At 45.6% G+C, this 16802-nt stretch overlaps 1 protein-coding gene across 3 annotated transcripts in view; it reads left to right on the top strand.

Moving 5' to 3' along the window:
• BCL7C (BAF chromatin remodeling complex subunit BCL7C) overlaps positions 1 to 16802 on the top strand; it is a 66070-nt gene that overhangs the window by 36677 nt on the left and 12591 nt on the right. For 2 of the 3 annotated variants that reach the window (XM_063654971.1, XM_054453473.2), the window contains one exon: positions 4845 to 6193. The exons of the other annotated variant lie outside the window; for it this stretch is intronic. In XM_063654971.1, coding sequence (XP_063511041.1) covers positions 4845 to 5075 — 231 coding nt within the window. In that variant the 3' untranslated portion in view covers positions 5076 to 6193. Of the gene's footprint in view, positions 1 to 4844; positions 6194 to 16802 lie in introns of those variants that run through there. 3 annotated transcript variants of the gene reach the window in all.

Raw genomic sequence — 16802 nt, 5'->3', positions numbered from 1 at the left:
CTGGGATTACAGGCATGAGCCACCGTGCCCAGCCCTCAGGGTTTATCTTTATTTGACCTGACTCAGGACTTTTCCTTTACTAACAGCCATATCCCTAGGGCATTTGTTGAAAACAAACAAAAACAGGCAGTGACAACTGTTTAACATCACAAGTGCCTGGGGTGGTAATACCAGTTGGAGATATAAGAGGCTGACAAAAAAACTTGAAAGAAAACCATGCCATATCCAATAGAGAGCAAAGCTCTGACATATTCTTAGGAATTCCTAGGTCACCAGCATGCCTAGGGCTGTGAACATACGGAGAAAAGACCTGAGAAGACCCTATGCTCTCATCTCTAGCTGACCTTGTGGCTCTGTGCCGGCAGCAAGGGAAGGTTAGAGCAGTGCTGTAAACTGCCTTTGGAACACTGAGACACACACATAGAGCCCCGTGGAAAAGCTGGGAGAGTCATTTGTGAAAGGCATTTAAGAAAATCTCTGTCCAATCATTAGCTGACAACTAAGCTAACTGGGCTAACTGCTCTAACAGAGCAGACTTCAGTGGCCGCACAACATAGAATACAGATGCGACTGAATTAGTCTAGGGATTCACATAACAAACAGCAGCAACAACGTACAGTGACAATAACAAAGCCTGGGGAGGGGCGGAATCTAATTTTCAGAGCTGCCACACTTTTTTTTTTTTTTTTTTTAGACGGAGTCTCACTGTGTCGCCCAGGCTGGAGTAGAGTGGCGTGATCTCAACTCACTGCAACTTCTGCCTCCTGGGTTCAAGTGATTCTCCTGCCTCAGCCTCCTGAGTAGCTGGGACTACAGGCGCCCACCACCATGCCCAGCTCATTTTTTGTATTTTTAGTAGAGGCGGGGTTTCACTGTGTTAGCCAAGATGGTCTCAATCTCCTGACCTCGTGATCCGCCTGCCTTGGCCTCCCAAAGTGCTGGGATTACAGGCGTGAACCACTGCACTCGACTTTGGTTTTTAAAATGTCACCTTCAACCAAAAATGATGAGACATGCAAAAAAATAGAAAGTTTTATTTATAAGTTTCTTCTTTTTTTTTTTTTTTTTTTTTTTTTTTTAGGTGGAGTCTTGCTTTGTCGCCCAAGCTGGAGTGCAATGGTGCAATCTTGGCTCACTGCAACCTCCGCCTCCTGGGTTCAAGCGATTTTCCTGCGTCAGACTCCTGAGTAGCTGGGATTACAGGTGCCTGCACCACCACATCCAGCTAATTTTGTATTTTTAGTAGAGACAGGGTTTCTCCATGTTGGTCAGGCTGGTCTTGAACTCCTGACCTCAGGTGATCCACCTGCCTCAGCCTCCCAAAGTGCTGGGATTACAGGCATGAGCCACCGCGCCCAGCCCTTTCTTTTCTTTTTAAATAGAGACAGGGGCTCGGTATGTTGCCCAGGCTGGTCTCAAACTTCTGGGCTCAAGCGATCCTCCTGCCTCAGCCTCCTAAACTGTTGGGATTACAGGCATGAGCCACCATGCCCCGTCCATAGCAATGATCTTAAAGAACAAGAACAAAGTGACAGAAGCTATTAAAGGATCTGCTTCATTGAAGGCAATGAGACGCATAAAAATTTGAGAAGGGCAGGGCCAGGTGCAGTGGCTCATGCCTATAATCCCAGCACTTTGGGAGGCTGAGGTGGACAGATCACTGGAGGTCAGGAGTTCAAGACCAGCCTGGCCAACGTGGTGAAATCCCATCTCTATGAAAAATACAAAAATTAGCTGGGTGTGGTGGTGGGCACATGCCTGTAATCCCAGCTACTCAGGAGGCTGAGGCAAACGAATCATTTGAACCCAGGAGGTAGAGCTTGCAGTGAGCCGAGATCATGTCACTGCACTCCAGCCTGGGCAACAGAGGGAGACTCCATCTCAAAATAAATAAATAAATAAATAAATAAATAAATAAATAAATAAATTTGAGAAGGGTGGCCTATATCAGATGTGGAGAAACTTCTGATGACCTGGATTGAAGACTAGACACAGAAGCATAGCTCTCTCAGCACCATGAGGATCTCAGCCAAAAAAAAAGTCTGTGTGCGACATTGAAAGAAACAGCTGGACTCAACTATTATGCTGAATTATTGCTAGCTCTGAGTGGTTTAAAGGATTAATTATGTTATTAATTACATAACGTAAAAGTGAGTGGTGAGGTTGGGCATGGTGGCTCACGCCTGTAATCCCGGCACTTTGAAAGGCCAAGGCGGGCGGATCACTTGAGGTCAGGAATTTGTGACCAGCCTAACCAACATGGCAAAACCCCGTCTCTACTAAAAATACATTAGCCAGGCATGTTGGCACGTGCCTGTAATCCCAGGCACTCAGGAGGTTGAGGCAGGAGAATCGCTCTGGGAGACGAAGGTTGCAGTAAGCTGAGATCATGCCATTGCACTCCAGCCTGGGTGACAGAGCGAGACTGTGTCTCAAGAAAAAAAAAAAAAAAAGAGTAGTGAGTCTGTGAGTGCTGATGTGAAGGCAGCTGAAGAATTTTTGGAAACTATAGATAAGCTGATTGTGCAGGAAAATCACTTGCCAGAGAAAATCTTCAGTATGGATGAAACTTCCCTATTTTGAAAATGGATGCCTAAGAGAACTTTCATCCATAAGGAGGCCAAGTCAATGCCAGGTTTCAACGCTTTGAAGAACAGGATAACAGTCTTCCTTGGGGGACAATGTTGTAGGCTACAAATTGAAACCCTTTGTGATCTGGCACAGTGAGAACCACAGGGCCTCGAAGCACATCAGTAAGCACACATGGCCAGTGTACTACAGGAGCAATAGGAAGTCATGGATGACCTAGCTCCTCTTCCAAGATGCAATCCTGAATTGTTTTGCCAGAGAAATGCAGAAATACTGTTTGGAGAATAATATATTTTTCAAGATTTTGCTTATTGTTGATAAGGCTCCCTTACATCCTCCTTTTACTGGGGATATTCATCCCAATATCTAAGTGGTGTTTTCCCCTCCAAACACCACCTCTTTGTTTCAACCAATGGATCATGGAGGTATAGCAGCTTTTAAGGCCTATTACCTGAGGAGACCTTTGCCCAGGTGATTGCTGCAGTGGAGGAAGACACTAAGACAATTCTGGAAGGACTGCAACGCATCTGTGACTTCATCAAGAGCCCTGCTTAGACTTGGGGTGATGTCACCATGCGGTATGAATGCCATCTGAGGAAGACACTCAAAAGATTGGTCCATGACTTAAAAGTATTTGTCAAGGATGAGGTTTCAAAAATCAATAAAGCTGTGGTTGAGGTGGCAAATAATTTTAACCTGGGTGTGGATGAGGATGACACGGTAGAGCACCTAGAGGTAATTCCTGAGGAATTGACTAATGAAGAGCTGTTGGAACTGGAACCGGAATAGATAACTGAAGAAGAGGCAAGAGAAAAAAGAAACTGCAGGAGAAGAAAATCCCAGAAGAAAATTCACAGTGAAGGGTTTAGCAGAAGCTGCTGCAGACCTCAACAAACTCCTTAAAACGTTGAAAACATGGACCCCCATACTGAACGGTTTTCATTAATAGAGAGATATGTTCATGGTGTATTATCTGTTTACAAGCAAATGTATGATTAAAATAAAAGAAAGAAAGAAGCCAAGCAAACCTCCATGGACATTTTTTGAAACAGTGATAGTCCCTCAAGAAGAGCCTCAGGCAGATCCTACAAGAGGGATTCCAGAAGAATGTGTTATCATAGGAGATGACAGCTCCATGCGTGTTATTGCCTCTGAAGACCTTCCAGTGGGGCACGATGTGGAGGTGGAAGACAGTGATCTCGATAATCTTGACTAGTGTAGGCCTAGGCTGATGTGTGTGTGTGTGTATGTGTGTCTTAGTTTTTAACAAAAAAGTTTAAAATATTGAAAAATATACTTTTTAAAATAGAAAAAGTTGGCCAGGCTCGGTGGCTAATACCTGTAATCCCAGCACTTTGGGAGGCCGAGATGGGCGGATCACTTAAGGTCAGGAGTTCAAGACCAGCCTGACCAACATGAAGAAACCCCATCTCTACTGAAAAAAATACAAAATTAGCTGGGCGTGGTGGCGCATGTCTGTAATCCCAACTACTCAGGAGGCAGAGACAGGAGAATTGCTTGAACATGGGAAGGGGAGGTTGCAGTGAGCCGAGATCACGCCATTTGCACTCCAGCCTGGGCAACAAGAGCAAAACTCCGTCTCAAAAAATAAATAAATAGAATAAAATAGAAAAAGCTTCTGGAATAAGGATATAAAGAAAGGAAATATTTTTGTACAGCTGTACAATGTGTACTTTAAGCTAAGTGTAATAACATTTATTAATGAACTTATTGACAAAAGAGTAAGTTTAAAAAATTAAAAATTTTGGCAGGGTGAGATGGTTCACGCGTGTAATTTCAGCACTTTGGGAGGCCAAGGCGGGTGGATCACCTGAGGTCAGGAGTTCGACACCAGCCTGACCAATATGGTGAAACCTCGTCTCTACTAAAAATACAAAAATTAGCCAGGCATGGCGGCATGTGCCTGTAATCCCAGCTACTCGGGAGGCTGAGGCAGAAGAATCACTTGAACCCGGGAGGCGGAGGTTGCCATGAGCCGAGATCAGAATACTGCACTCCAGCCTGGGCGCCAAAGCAGGACTCCATCTCAAAAAAAAAAAAAAAATATATATATATATATATATATATATATATAAAGTTACTAAGTGAGTGCAAAAGTAATTGTTGGAATTTGCCATTTGATTTTGGAATACATTCTTAAATAAATGTGGTTATGTTATACATCATTTTAATGGTCATTTCTCACTTTTTTTTTTAATGACTCATTACTGCTGTTTATTTTACGTTTATTTTAGACTATGGAAATGATGTTAGACAAAAAGCAAATTCAAGCGATTTTCTTATTCGAGTTAAAAATGGGTCATAAAGCAGTGGAGACACTTCGCAACATCAACAACACATTTGGCCCAGGAACTGATAATGAACATACAATACAGTGGTGGTTCAAAAGTTTTGCAAAGAAGACGAGAGCCTTGAAGATGAGGATCATAATGTCCGGCCATCGGAAGTTGACAATGACCAACTGAAAGCTCTCATTGAAGCTGATCCTCTTAAAACTACACGAGAAGTTGCCCAAGAACTCAACCGTCGACCGTTCTATGGCCATTTGGCATTTGAAGCAAATTGGAAAGGTGAAAAAGCTCAATAAGTGGGTGCCTCATGACCTTACCAAAAATTTAAAAAACGTCATTTTGAAGTGTCGTCTTCTCCTATGCAACAACGAACCATTTCTTGATCAGATTGTGACGTGTGACAAAAAGTCAATTTTATGTGACAACCGGCAACAACCAGCTCTGTGGCTGTACTGAGAAGCAGCTGTAAAGCACTTCCCAAAGCCAACCTTGCACCAAAAAAAGGTCACGGTCACTGTTTGGTGGTCTGCTGCTGGTCTGATCCACTGCAACTTTCTGAATCCCAGTGAAACCATTACATCTGAGAAGTATGCTCAGCAAATCGATGAGATGCACCGAAAACTGCAAGGCCTGCTGTGGCATTGCTCAACAGAAAGGGCCCAGTTATTCTCCATGACAACAACCACACATTGCATAACCAACGCTTCAAATGTTGAGGCCAGGTGCAGTGGCTCACACCTGTAATCCCAACATTTTGGGAGGCCAAGGTGGATGGATCACTTGAGGTCAGGAGTTCGAGAACAGCCTGGCCAACATGGTGAAACCTGTCTCTACTAAAAATACAAAAATTAGCTGCGTGTGGTAGCTGGCACCTGTAATCCCAGCTACTCGAGAGGCTGAGGCAAGAGAACTGCTTGAACCCGGAAGGTGGAGGTTGCGGTGAGCCAAGATTGTGTCACTGCACTCCAGCCTAGGAGACAGAGTGAGACTCCATCTCAAAAAAAAAAAAAAAAAAAAAAAGTTGAACGAATTGGGCTATGAAATTTTGCCTCATCCACCATATTCACCTGACCTCTTGCCAACTGACTACCACTTCTTCAAGCATCCCAACAGTTTTGCAGGGAAAACGCATCCACAACCGGCAGGATGCAGAAAATGCTTTCCAAGAGTTCGCTGAATCCCGAAGCACAGATTTTTATGCTACAGGAATAAACAAACTTATTTCTCATTGGAAAAAAATGTGTTGATTGTACTGGTTCCTATTTTGATTAATAAAGATGTGTTTGAGCCTAGTTATAATGATTTAAAATTCATGGTGTGAAACTGCAATTACATTTGCACCAAAAGTTGCAGTTAGCTAAAATTAATTTATTACAGCAGAAAAAATCTTTTTTGTAAATTTAGTGTAGCCTATATATACAGTGTTCATAAAGCCTACAGTGGTGTACCATAATGTCCTAGCCCTTCACATTCACTCACTACTGACTCACTAACTCATCTAGGGCAACTTCCAGTCCTGTAGGCTCCATTCTGGTAGGTGCCCTAGGTACTTACCATGGCATACCATGGTATACCAGTGTGGCATATCATTTTATCTTTTATGCTGTATTTTTACTGTACCTTTTCTGTGTGTTTAAATACACAAATACTTACCATCGTGTTACAGTATTATATATATATCACCTACAGTATTCAGGACAGTAACATGCTGTACAGATCTGTAGCCTAGGAGCAATAGTCTATATGATATAGTCTAGATTTGTAGTAGCAGATTATACCATCTAGGTTTGTGTAACTACATTCCATGATGTCTGCACAATGACAAAATCGCCCATGACACATTTCTCAGAATGTATCCCCATTGTTAAGCAACACATGACTGTATATAGTGCCTTTATACTCAAAGATAAATAGTTTGTAAGTAAAAGGATGTAACAAGATATGCCATGCAAAAGTAACTATAAGAGATGTGTTTGCTGGGTGTGGTGGCTCATGCCTGTAATCCCAGTAATTTGGAAGGCATATTTCTTTTTTTCTTTTTTCTTTTTTTTTTTTTTGAGATGGAGTCTCGCTCAGTCACCCAAGCTGGAGTGCAGTGGCATGATCTTGGCTCACTGCAAGCTCTGCCTCCTGGGTTCATGCCATTCTGCTGCCTCAGCCTCCTGAGTAGCTGGGACTACAGGCGCCTGCCACCATGCCCGGCTAATTTTTTTGTATTTTTAGTAGAGATGGGGTTTCACCGTATTAGCCAGGATGGTCTTGATCTCCTGACCTTGTGATCTGCCTGCCTCGGCCTCCCAAAGGTGTGAGCCACCACGCCCAGCCTGGAAGGCATATTTCTTCAGCCCAGAAGTTTGAGACCAGCCTGGGCAACATGGCAAAACCCATCTCTACAATAAAAAATACAAAAGTTAGCTAGGCATGGTCGAGGCTGCAGTGAGCGTGATCGTACCATTCATTCCAGCCTAAGTGACAGAAAGACCCTGTCTCCAAAAAAAAGGAGAAAAAAGGAGGCCAGTCACAGGGGTTCATGCCTATAATCCCAACACTTTGGGAGGCCGAGGCAGGCAGATCGCCCAAGGTCAGGAGTTCAAGACCAGCCTGGCCAACATGGTGAAACCTCGTCTCTACTAAAAACATAAAAATTAGCCGGGCGGGTGGCGGGAGCCTGTAATCCCAGCTACTTGAGAGGCTGAGGCACAAGAATTGCTTGAACCCAGGATGCGGGGGTTGCAGTGAGCTGAGATCGTGCTACTGCACTCCAGCCTGGGCAATAGAACTAAACTCAGTCTCAAAAAAACAAAAAACAAAAAAAGGGGATGTGGAATGGCTATGCTAATATATATATATATCAGACAAGCCAGAATTTAAGACAAAAATTGTTACTAGATACAAAAGACATTTTATAATGATAAAGGGGTCAATCCATCAGGAAGCCATAATAATTGAAAACATACATGCATCTAACAACAGAGCCCCAAAATACATGAAGCAAAAACTGATAGAACTGAAGGGAGAAATAAGCAATTCAATATTAGCCAGAGATTTCAATACTCTACTTTTTCTTTTTCTTTTTCTTTTTTTTTTTTTTTTTTGAGACGGAGTCTCGCTCTGTCCCCCAGGCTGGAGTGCAGTGGCTCAATCTCGGCTTACTGAAAGCTCCGCCTCCCGGGTTCACACCATTCTTCTGTCTCAGCCTCCTGAGTAGCTGAGACTACAGGCGCCCACCACCACGCCCTGTTAATTTTTTGTATTTTTAGTAGAGATGGGGTTTTACCATGTTAGCCAGGATGGTCTCGATCTCCTGACCTCATGATCCACCTGCCTCGGCCTCCCAAAGTGCTGGGATTACAGGCGTGAGCCACTGTGCCCAGCCTTTTTTTTTTTTTTTTTTTTTTTTTTTGTGACGGAGTCTCACTTTGTTGCCCAGGCTGGAATGCAATGGCACAATCTTGGCTCACTGCAACCTCTGCCTTGGGTTCAAGTGATTCTCCTGCCTCAGCCTCCTGAGTAGCTGGGATTGCAGGCATGTGCCACCACACTCAGCTAGAATTTTTTTGTATTTTTAGTAAAGATGGAGTTTCACCATGTTGGCCGGGCTGGTCTTGAATTCCTGACCTCAGGTGATCTGCTGGCCTCGGCCTCCCAAAGTGCTGGGATTACAGGTGTGAGTCACCGCACCTGGCCTCAATACCCTACTTTCAATAATGGATAGAACAGATGATCAACAAGGAAACAGACCAAGCAATATTGGAGTACACTGCCCGTCTACTTTGTTCCTAGGGACACTATAATCCATTAGCTACTGCCAAGACCTCTGCAAGCCAAGAAATTAGATTGCCTGGTGGTCTCTGCTGCCCTTTACAGTTGATGTATCTAACTTGTCAGGGTCCCTTCATATCCCGAGATCAGAGGGCCCACCTCAATGGTGCATTTCCTACAGCCTTACTTGGCCTACAAAGGACAGCAACCAGATAACTTCTCAAAGATACAGCTGCTCCCTTCAATGCCCTAGCAAAAGGAGTGACTTCTGGGTCCTCTCATAAAATAGAGTTGATAGAGTGCACATGATAAATGCAGTCTATCACGCTAAGCCTTTGGATTCTCTCTTCCTTGTGATTGCCAGGAAAGATCTAGCATCTCATTTCACTAACCACTTAATAGTGGTAGGCCACCATGAAGTCCAAATTCCAGTCAACCAGCCAAGTAGTCTCTTACAGCCAAATTCAGGTACACAAGCTAACACATTACATCTGGAGTCTCTAGCACATGCACCCGTATCAATGAATTTGGCCTTATCTAGTATCACATTCTCCCCTCACTGGTCTAACATCCTTAGCACCCATCTTCCCATACACCCTAGTTTTCTGCTAACGTATCAACAATATCCTGCAATTATTTTAGTGTGTAAGCTGGGTCATTTCCTCCTGGGTCTCAGTGTGTATCTGTCCCCCTGAAACATAGTGAGTTTTTTTTTTTTTTTTGCGAGAGAGTCTCATTCTGTTGCCCAGGCTGGAGTGCAGTGGAACAATCTCGGCTCTTGGCAACCTCTGCCTCCCGGGTTCAAGTGATTTTCCTGCCTCAGCCTCCTGAGTAGCTGGGATTACAAGTGTGCACCATCATGCCCGGCTAATTTTTGTGTTTTTAGTAGCAACAGGGTTTCACCATGTTGGACAGGCTGGTCTTGAACTCCTGACCTTAGGTGATCCGCCCGCTTTGGTCTCCCACAGTGCTGAGATTACAGGTGTGAGCCACTGTGCCCAGCCCATTATGAGATTTGACCCTATTAAAGACCTACTGGCAACAGATTGGTTGTGGTGGATTTTGAGGGTATGAGCATCCACTTTCAAGGCATTTGCCCAGGTGAGGTTATCACAGGCTTTTCAGACAGAGGAAAGTGAGTCTCTTCAGACTGTGGACATCAGGCTACTTCCACTCACAAGGGAGACTCTGAATGACACAGGAGTTCAATATTGTTGGCTTTATCTGGGTCCAACCAGATTCACCATTCCAAATTTCTGGATCCTATTCTTTCCCAATTAGTGCCCTAGTTTTTGCATGACAAATTTGATGAGACTGCAAATTCAACTCATTACTTTTCAGCAAACCACACAATTAAATTATGTGTTTGACTTTCAGCAATATCAGCCCTGGGTCTACACAAGTCAGAGACTGTTCTAGGCTTGTCATGGAAGCATTCTGATTCTCAGACTGTGACTTGAGCTGAGAGTGAATAGACCTGAGCTTGCCATTTTCTCTTTGTAATAACTCAACTGTACTAAAAAGAATCCATCGCACACCACAGTCCTTGCTCCTTGGTCATTACTGCTGTCACTGTAGTCAAGAATAGCAGCCATTTGGGTTCCCAAGGCATGTGCTTCAGTCAGCACTTCACCACCATCACGTGACAGCATCACTAGCTGGAATGCTACTGCAGGCCATGGGTTGCTGGCATCCCACTTCCCAACGCAAGGAGCTCAGCAGGGAGCTCAAGCCCAGGGTGTGATTAAATAAATCCCCAAATCCATCTCTGCAGGTCTGTCTCCTGGGATCACTCCCAGTGCCACTTATTATATCAGTTAAGGTTCAATCAAAAGGCAGAAGCCACAATGAGAGTTTAACATAAGGAATTATTGATAGGGGATTGGAATGATAGGGAATTGGTTAATGAGAGCTAAAGACAATTCTAAAGAATACAGAGAGCCTGGGCAATATAGTGAGACCTCATCTCTACAAAAAATAAAGATAAATTTTAAGCCAGGTGCAGTGGCTCACACCTGTAATCCCAGAACTTTGGGAGGCCGAGGCGGGCGGATCACGAGGTCAGGAGATCGAGACCATCCTGGCTAACACAGTGAAACCCCGTCTGTACTAAAAATACAAAAAAAAATTAGTCAGGCGTGGTGGTGGGCGCCTGTAGTCCCAGCTACTCGGGTGGCTGAGGCAGAAGAATGGCGTGAACCCGGGAGGCAGAGCTTGCAGTGAGCCGAGATCGCGCCACTGCACTCCAGCCTAGGCCACAGAGCGAGACTCCATCTCCAAAAAATAAATAAATAAATAAATAAATAATAAATTTTAAAATTAGCCAGGCATGGTGGTGCAAACCTGTGGTCCCAGCTACTGAGGAGGCTGAGGCTGAAGGATCTTTTTTTTCTTTTTTTTTTTTTTTTGAGATGGAGCCTCGCTCTGTTGCCCAGACAACAGTGCAGTGGCACGATCTCAGCTCACTGTAACCTCCGCCTCCCGGGTTCAAGCAATTCTCCTGCCTCAGCCTCCGGAGTAGCTGGGACTACAGGTACCTGCCACCATGCACAGCTAATTTTTGTATTGTTAGTAGAGACAGGGTTTCGCCACGTTGGCCAGGCTGGTCTCGATCTCCTGATCTTGTGATCCGCCTGCCTCGGCCTCCCAAAGTGCTGGGATTACAGGCATGAGCCACCGCACCCGGCTGAAGGATCTCTTGAGCCCAGGAGTTTGAGGCTGCAGTGAGCTGTGATTGCACCACTGTACTCCAGCCTGGGCAACAGAGTGCTGTCTCAATTAAAAAAAAAAAATGCAGAAATACAGAGGTGGCAGATATAAAGATCAGCTACTATCCCCAGGGCTGAGATACAGTATCCAAGGAAGAATCTCCTCCCACCAGGGCTGAGATCCAGACGTGATTTGAAAGGCATGGCAGAGAAGCCACTGACATGCCTCACCAAATGAGACCTAGAAATCTGCCCTCTGGGGTATCAGGTGAAGCTGCTATTCCACCAAGCACTGCTGGAACCAGGAACTGTAGGAAACTCACTCTGCAGGAGCCCATTGCTGGAAAGAGCTTTGCCAGTGCAAGGATCAAGCACTGTAGAGAGTCAGGCCGTTAGAGGAGTCAAGCACGAGAGCATGCAGACTCAGTGAGAGCCCAGTGCCTGAGGAAGCTGTACCCATACAGGAACCAAGTGCCAGAGAAAGCCATGCTTTCTACCTGTTAGAAAAAGTGCGCTTGGTGAGAGCATAGTGCTGGAGAAAGCTAGACTGCTACAGAAGTCAAGTACTGGAGAAGCGTGCTCTGACAGAGTTCAGTGCTAGAGAAAGCCACATGAGGGTCAGGACCAGTGGTGGGTGTGCAAAAACTGCCCAAGTGCCAAGAGCCACTCACAGCAAAGGCAGCATGTGGTGTGGGATTTGTGGTGTCCATATTGGGGGACGGAACGTGGTAAAGTGTTGCAAACTGGGGTCTTTGAGCCTCCCAAGGACTTTTCACTCTGGACATGCATCTAGGGCAGAGAACCACTGGGATCTGCCCCTGAAAAATTGCAGCAAGAGCAAGAAAAATGAAACCTCAACAGGACCAGAACCAGGAAGAGCTTCCCCTTCTTCTTGCAATGTCCCACCAGCGCCCTCTACTGACAAAGCATAACATCACGTTCCTTGCAAGGAAAAATGTATTAGAAGTCCAGTCCGTTATCTTAGAGCAGGTACTGGAGGGTGACATTTAGAGCTGAGACAACTGATTGAAAACTGACATAGTGCCAGAATCCCCACATAGGCTGTCTGACTCATAGACTGAAGGTCAGTATGACAGGAAGGCCTAAGTGAAAGCCCCTGGAACTTCCCCTCCCTACAAAGAAAAGAAGCCAGTAGAAATACCACATTCCTGAGGGAAGCACAGGGATTAATGCTGCCATCAAAAAATTAAAAGAAGCAAGGGTGATGACACCTATCACATACTCATTTAACCCACCAGTGTGGCCTGTGCAGAAGTCAGATGGGTCTTGGAGAATGACTGTGGACTCTCATAAACTTTATCAGATGGTGACTCCAATTGTAGCTGCTGTTCCCAGATACAGTATCTTTCTTGGAGCAAATTAGTATTTGTAAGGCTGCTAGTTTGTTTGTTTTTTTCCTTTTTTTTTTTTTGAGACGGAGTCTCACTCTGTCACCAGGCTGGAGTGCAGTGGTGCCGTCTGGGCTCACTGCAACCCCTGCCCCCTGGGTTCAAGCAATTCTCCTGCCTCAGCCTCCTGAGTAGCTGGGACTACAGGTGCACACCACCATGCCCAGCTAATTTTGGTATTTTTAGTAGAGACGGAGTTTCACCATGTTGGCCAGGATGGTCTTGATCTCTTGACCTTGTGATCCGCCTGCCTCGGCCTCCCAAAGTGCTGGGATTATAGGCATGAGCCACCACACCCAGCTTTTTTTTTTTTTTTTTTTTTCGAGACAGAGTCTCGCTTTGTCGCCAAAGCTGGAGTGCAATGGCGCGATCTCAGCTCACTGCAACCTCTGCCTCCTGGGTTTAAGAGATTCTCCTGCCAAGTAGCATCCCAAGTAGCTGGGATTACAGGCATGTGCCACAATGCCTGGCTATTCTTTGTATTTTTAGTAGAGATGGGGTTTCACCATATTGGCCGGGCTGGTCTCCAACTCCTGACCTCAAGTGATCCGCCCACCTCAGCCTCCCAAAATCCTGGGATTACAGGCATGACCCACGGTGCCCGGTCTATGCTGCTAGTTTTGAGCAGGGACCGGAGCGAGAGAAGGCTCTGCAGCAAGTCCAGGCTGCATTACATCACATGCTGCTCTACTGTGTGGTGCTTGAGATCCAGCAGATCCGGTAACGCTCAGTGTCCATGGCAAACATGGCAAACACCAACAGAAGAATCGACTCCTTCACACCAACTTTTTTTTTTTTTTTTTGAGTCAGGGTCTCACTCTGTCACTGAAACTGGAGTGCAGTGGCATGATCACAGCTCACTGCAGCCTCAACTTCCCAGGCCCAAGTGACCCTCCTACCTCAGCCTCCCAAGTAGCTGGGACTACAGGCATGTGCCACCACGCCTAGCTAACTTTTTCATTTTTAGTAGAGACAAGGTCTCACTATGTTGCTCAGGCTGGTCTCAAACTCCTGGTCTCAAGTGATCCTCCTGCCTCAGCCTCCCAAAGTGCTGGGATTACTGGCATGAGTCACAGCACCCAGCCCAACACCACCAACTCTTGCTACATTGTCTTCCTCTTCCTCCATTAGTGTCTGTTACCTCCTGGAGTATCTCTCATTTTACAGAAGAGTCTGCAAAATCTGCTGTCATGGCCTCGCAGTGGCCGGAATTTTGACTAGTATGTTTGATTGTTTGCTATGTCTGGAATGAGAAATTGCCAGAAGTAGAGACCTATACTAATGCATGAGCAGTTGCTCATGATTTGGCTGGATGGCCAGGGATTTGGAAGGAACAGGATTGGTGACAAGGAAGTTTGAGCTCTTGTAACTTTTTTTAAAAAACAGACCTCAAACAATTTTACTTCAGTTAAAACCATTTTGGCCAAGCACAGTGGTTCACGCCTGTAATCCCAGCACTTTGGGACGCTGAGACGGGCGGATCACAAGGTCAGGAGATTGAGACCATCCTGGCTAACACGGTGAAACCCTGTCTCTCCTAAAAATACAAAAAATTAGCCAAGTGTGGTGGCACGCACCTGTAATCCCAGCTACTCGGGAGGTTGAGGCAGAATCTCCTGAACCCGGGAGGCGGAGGTTGCAGTGAGCTGAGATCGCACCACTGCACTCCAGCCTGGGTGACAGAGCAAGACGGTTTTAAAAAATAAATAAATAACATTTCATCCAGAGACTGGCTTGATCTTCTCTCCTCTGGTTTCTGAGTCCCTTAGATGGGCTGTAACTTTTCTTTAATTATTCCTTATTTTATTTACAATTAGCAGTCAGAACAGTATATTAGGTTCTATCAAACAGAGACAAGTGGTGTAAGGCAAGTTTCCTCTTGAGTGGCCAGTGTTCTTTAGCTAGGTATACCATAACAAGGTACCACAGATTGGGTGGCTTAAACAACAGAAATTTATTTTCTCATAGTTCTGGAGACTGGAAATCCAAGACCAAGGTGTCGGCAGAGTTGGTTTCCTCTAAGGCCTCTTATTGTCTTGTAGATGGCCTTGTTCTCCTTGTGTCTCTACATGGTCTTCACTTTGTATATGTCTGTGTCTAAATTTCCTCTTAAGTGCACCAGTCGTATTGAATTAGAGCCCACCCTAACAACTTCACTCTAATTCAATTACTGTAACCTGCACGGACCTTGGGAGACTGAACAAAGGGGGGCGAACGCGGGAATAAAAGACAAAGACAAAAGAGTATATTTGGAAGAAGGGGTCAGGGGGCACCTTGTCTCTAGTGGACAAGGGCCCTGAGGTTTTTTTTTGAGATGGAGTCTCGCTGTCGCCCAGGCTGGAGTGCAGTGGCGTGATCTCGGCTCACTGCAAGCTCCGCCTCCCAGGTTCATGCCATTCTCCTGCCTCAGCCTCCCAAGTAGCTGGGACTACAGGCGCCCGCCACCGCGCCCAGCTAATTTTTTGTATTTTTAGTAGAGATGGGGTTTCACCGTGTTAGCCAGGATGGTCTTGATCTCCTGACCTCGTGATCTGCCCGCCTCAGCCTCTCAAAGTGCTGGGATTACAGGTGTGAGCCACCACGCCTGGCCAAGGTCCCTGAGCTTACACAGCCCTCCGTATTTATTGGTAAAAGAGATAATGAGAAAGGGGGGCTGGTTGTTGGGTAATTGTCAGTCAGCTGTTTGGTTCACAGCAGGCTTGCCAGACTGTATCCTTCGAACAATAGGCGCTAGATTTCCCAGTAAATAACTTCAAGGAGCCCGGTGCCCGGGAGTGATGGCCCTCAGCAAACCTTTTGGTGGCAGGCGCAGTGTGAGTTTGCTTACTTCCTGCATTCATAATAAACAATTTGCTGTTTGATCATATAGCCTCCAGTGGAATGCTGAGTTGGTCATGATCCCTATGGCCTTTTCGGCTCCCAACAAATTACCTTTTTAAAACCCTCTCCAAATACAGTCACATTCTGAGGTATCAGGACTTCTTCACATGAATTGGGGTGAGGGGGCAGGATATACATTCAGTCCACAACACCCAGTATTGAACAAATTTGCAGACCACTATCTGACTATTAAGGCATGAATAGGAAGCCTTACCTACAGGGCTTTTCAAGTGCAGGCAGGCATCTTTCCTCAAGTCAGTCTACCTGTGCAGCTCCCTTCTAAGTGCTCAAAGGTGAGCAGATTAGGTCAGTTCTTCCAGGGCTGCATGTTTATATGTGGTTTCTGGCAGGGGTGGGAGAGATGAGGGAGACCATTAATTAAGGTCTCTGATATGGTTTGGCTGTGTCCCCCACCCAAATCTCATCTTGAATTGTAGTCCCCATTGTAATCTCCACGTGTCATGGGAGGAACCCAGTGAGAGGTAATTGAATCATAGGGGGCAGTTACCTCCATGCTGTTCTTGTGACAGTGAGTGAGTTGTCATGAGATCTGGTAGTTTTATAAGGGGCTTTTCCAACTTTGCTCAGCACTTCTTATTATTCCCGCCATGTGAAGAAGGACATGTTTGCTTCCCCTTCTGCCACGACTGTAGGTTTCTTGAGACCTCTCCAGCCACACTGAACTGTGAGTCCATTAAACCTCTTTCCTTTCTAAATTATCCAGTCTCGGGTATGTCTTTAGCAGCATGAGAACAGACTAATACATCTTTCTTCTTCCTCAGTTCTGGACCATGTTTACCCATCCATAGTCACAGGTAGTACTAGACCTTGAGAGGCTTCCCCTTGTAAAACTTGGAATTTGATAGCTGGGTGCAGTGGCTCATGCCTGTAATCCCAGCACTTTGGGAGGCTGTGGCAGGTGGATCACTTGAGGTCAGGAGTTTGAGACCAGCTGGGCCAACATGGTGAAATCCTGTCTCTACTAAAAATAAAAAAATTAGCCATGCATGGTGGCATGTGCCTGTAATCCCAGCTACTCGAGAGGCTGAGGCAGGAGAATCACTTGTACCTGGGAGGCAGAGGTTGCAATGAGCCGAGATGATGTCACTGCACTCCAGCCTGAGCGACAGAGCAAGACTCTG

This window comes from Pongo pygmaeus, chromosome 18 (genome assembly GCF_028885625.2).
Source record: "Pongo pygmaeus isolate AG05252 chromosome 18, NHGRI_mPonPyg2-v2.0_pri, whole genome shotgun sequence".
NCBI lineage: Eukaryota > Metazoa > Chordata > Mammalia > Primates > Hominidae > Pongo > Pongo pygmaeus.
This window is presented reverse-complemented; position numbering and strand designations above follow the sequence as displayed.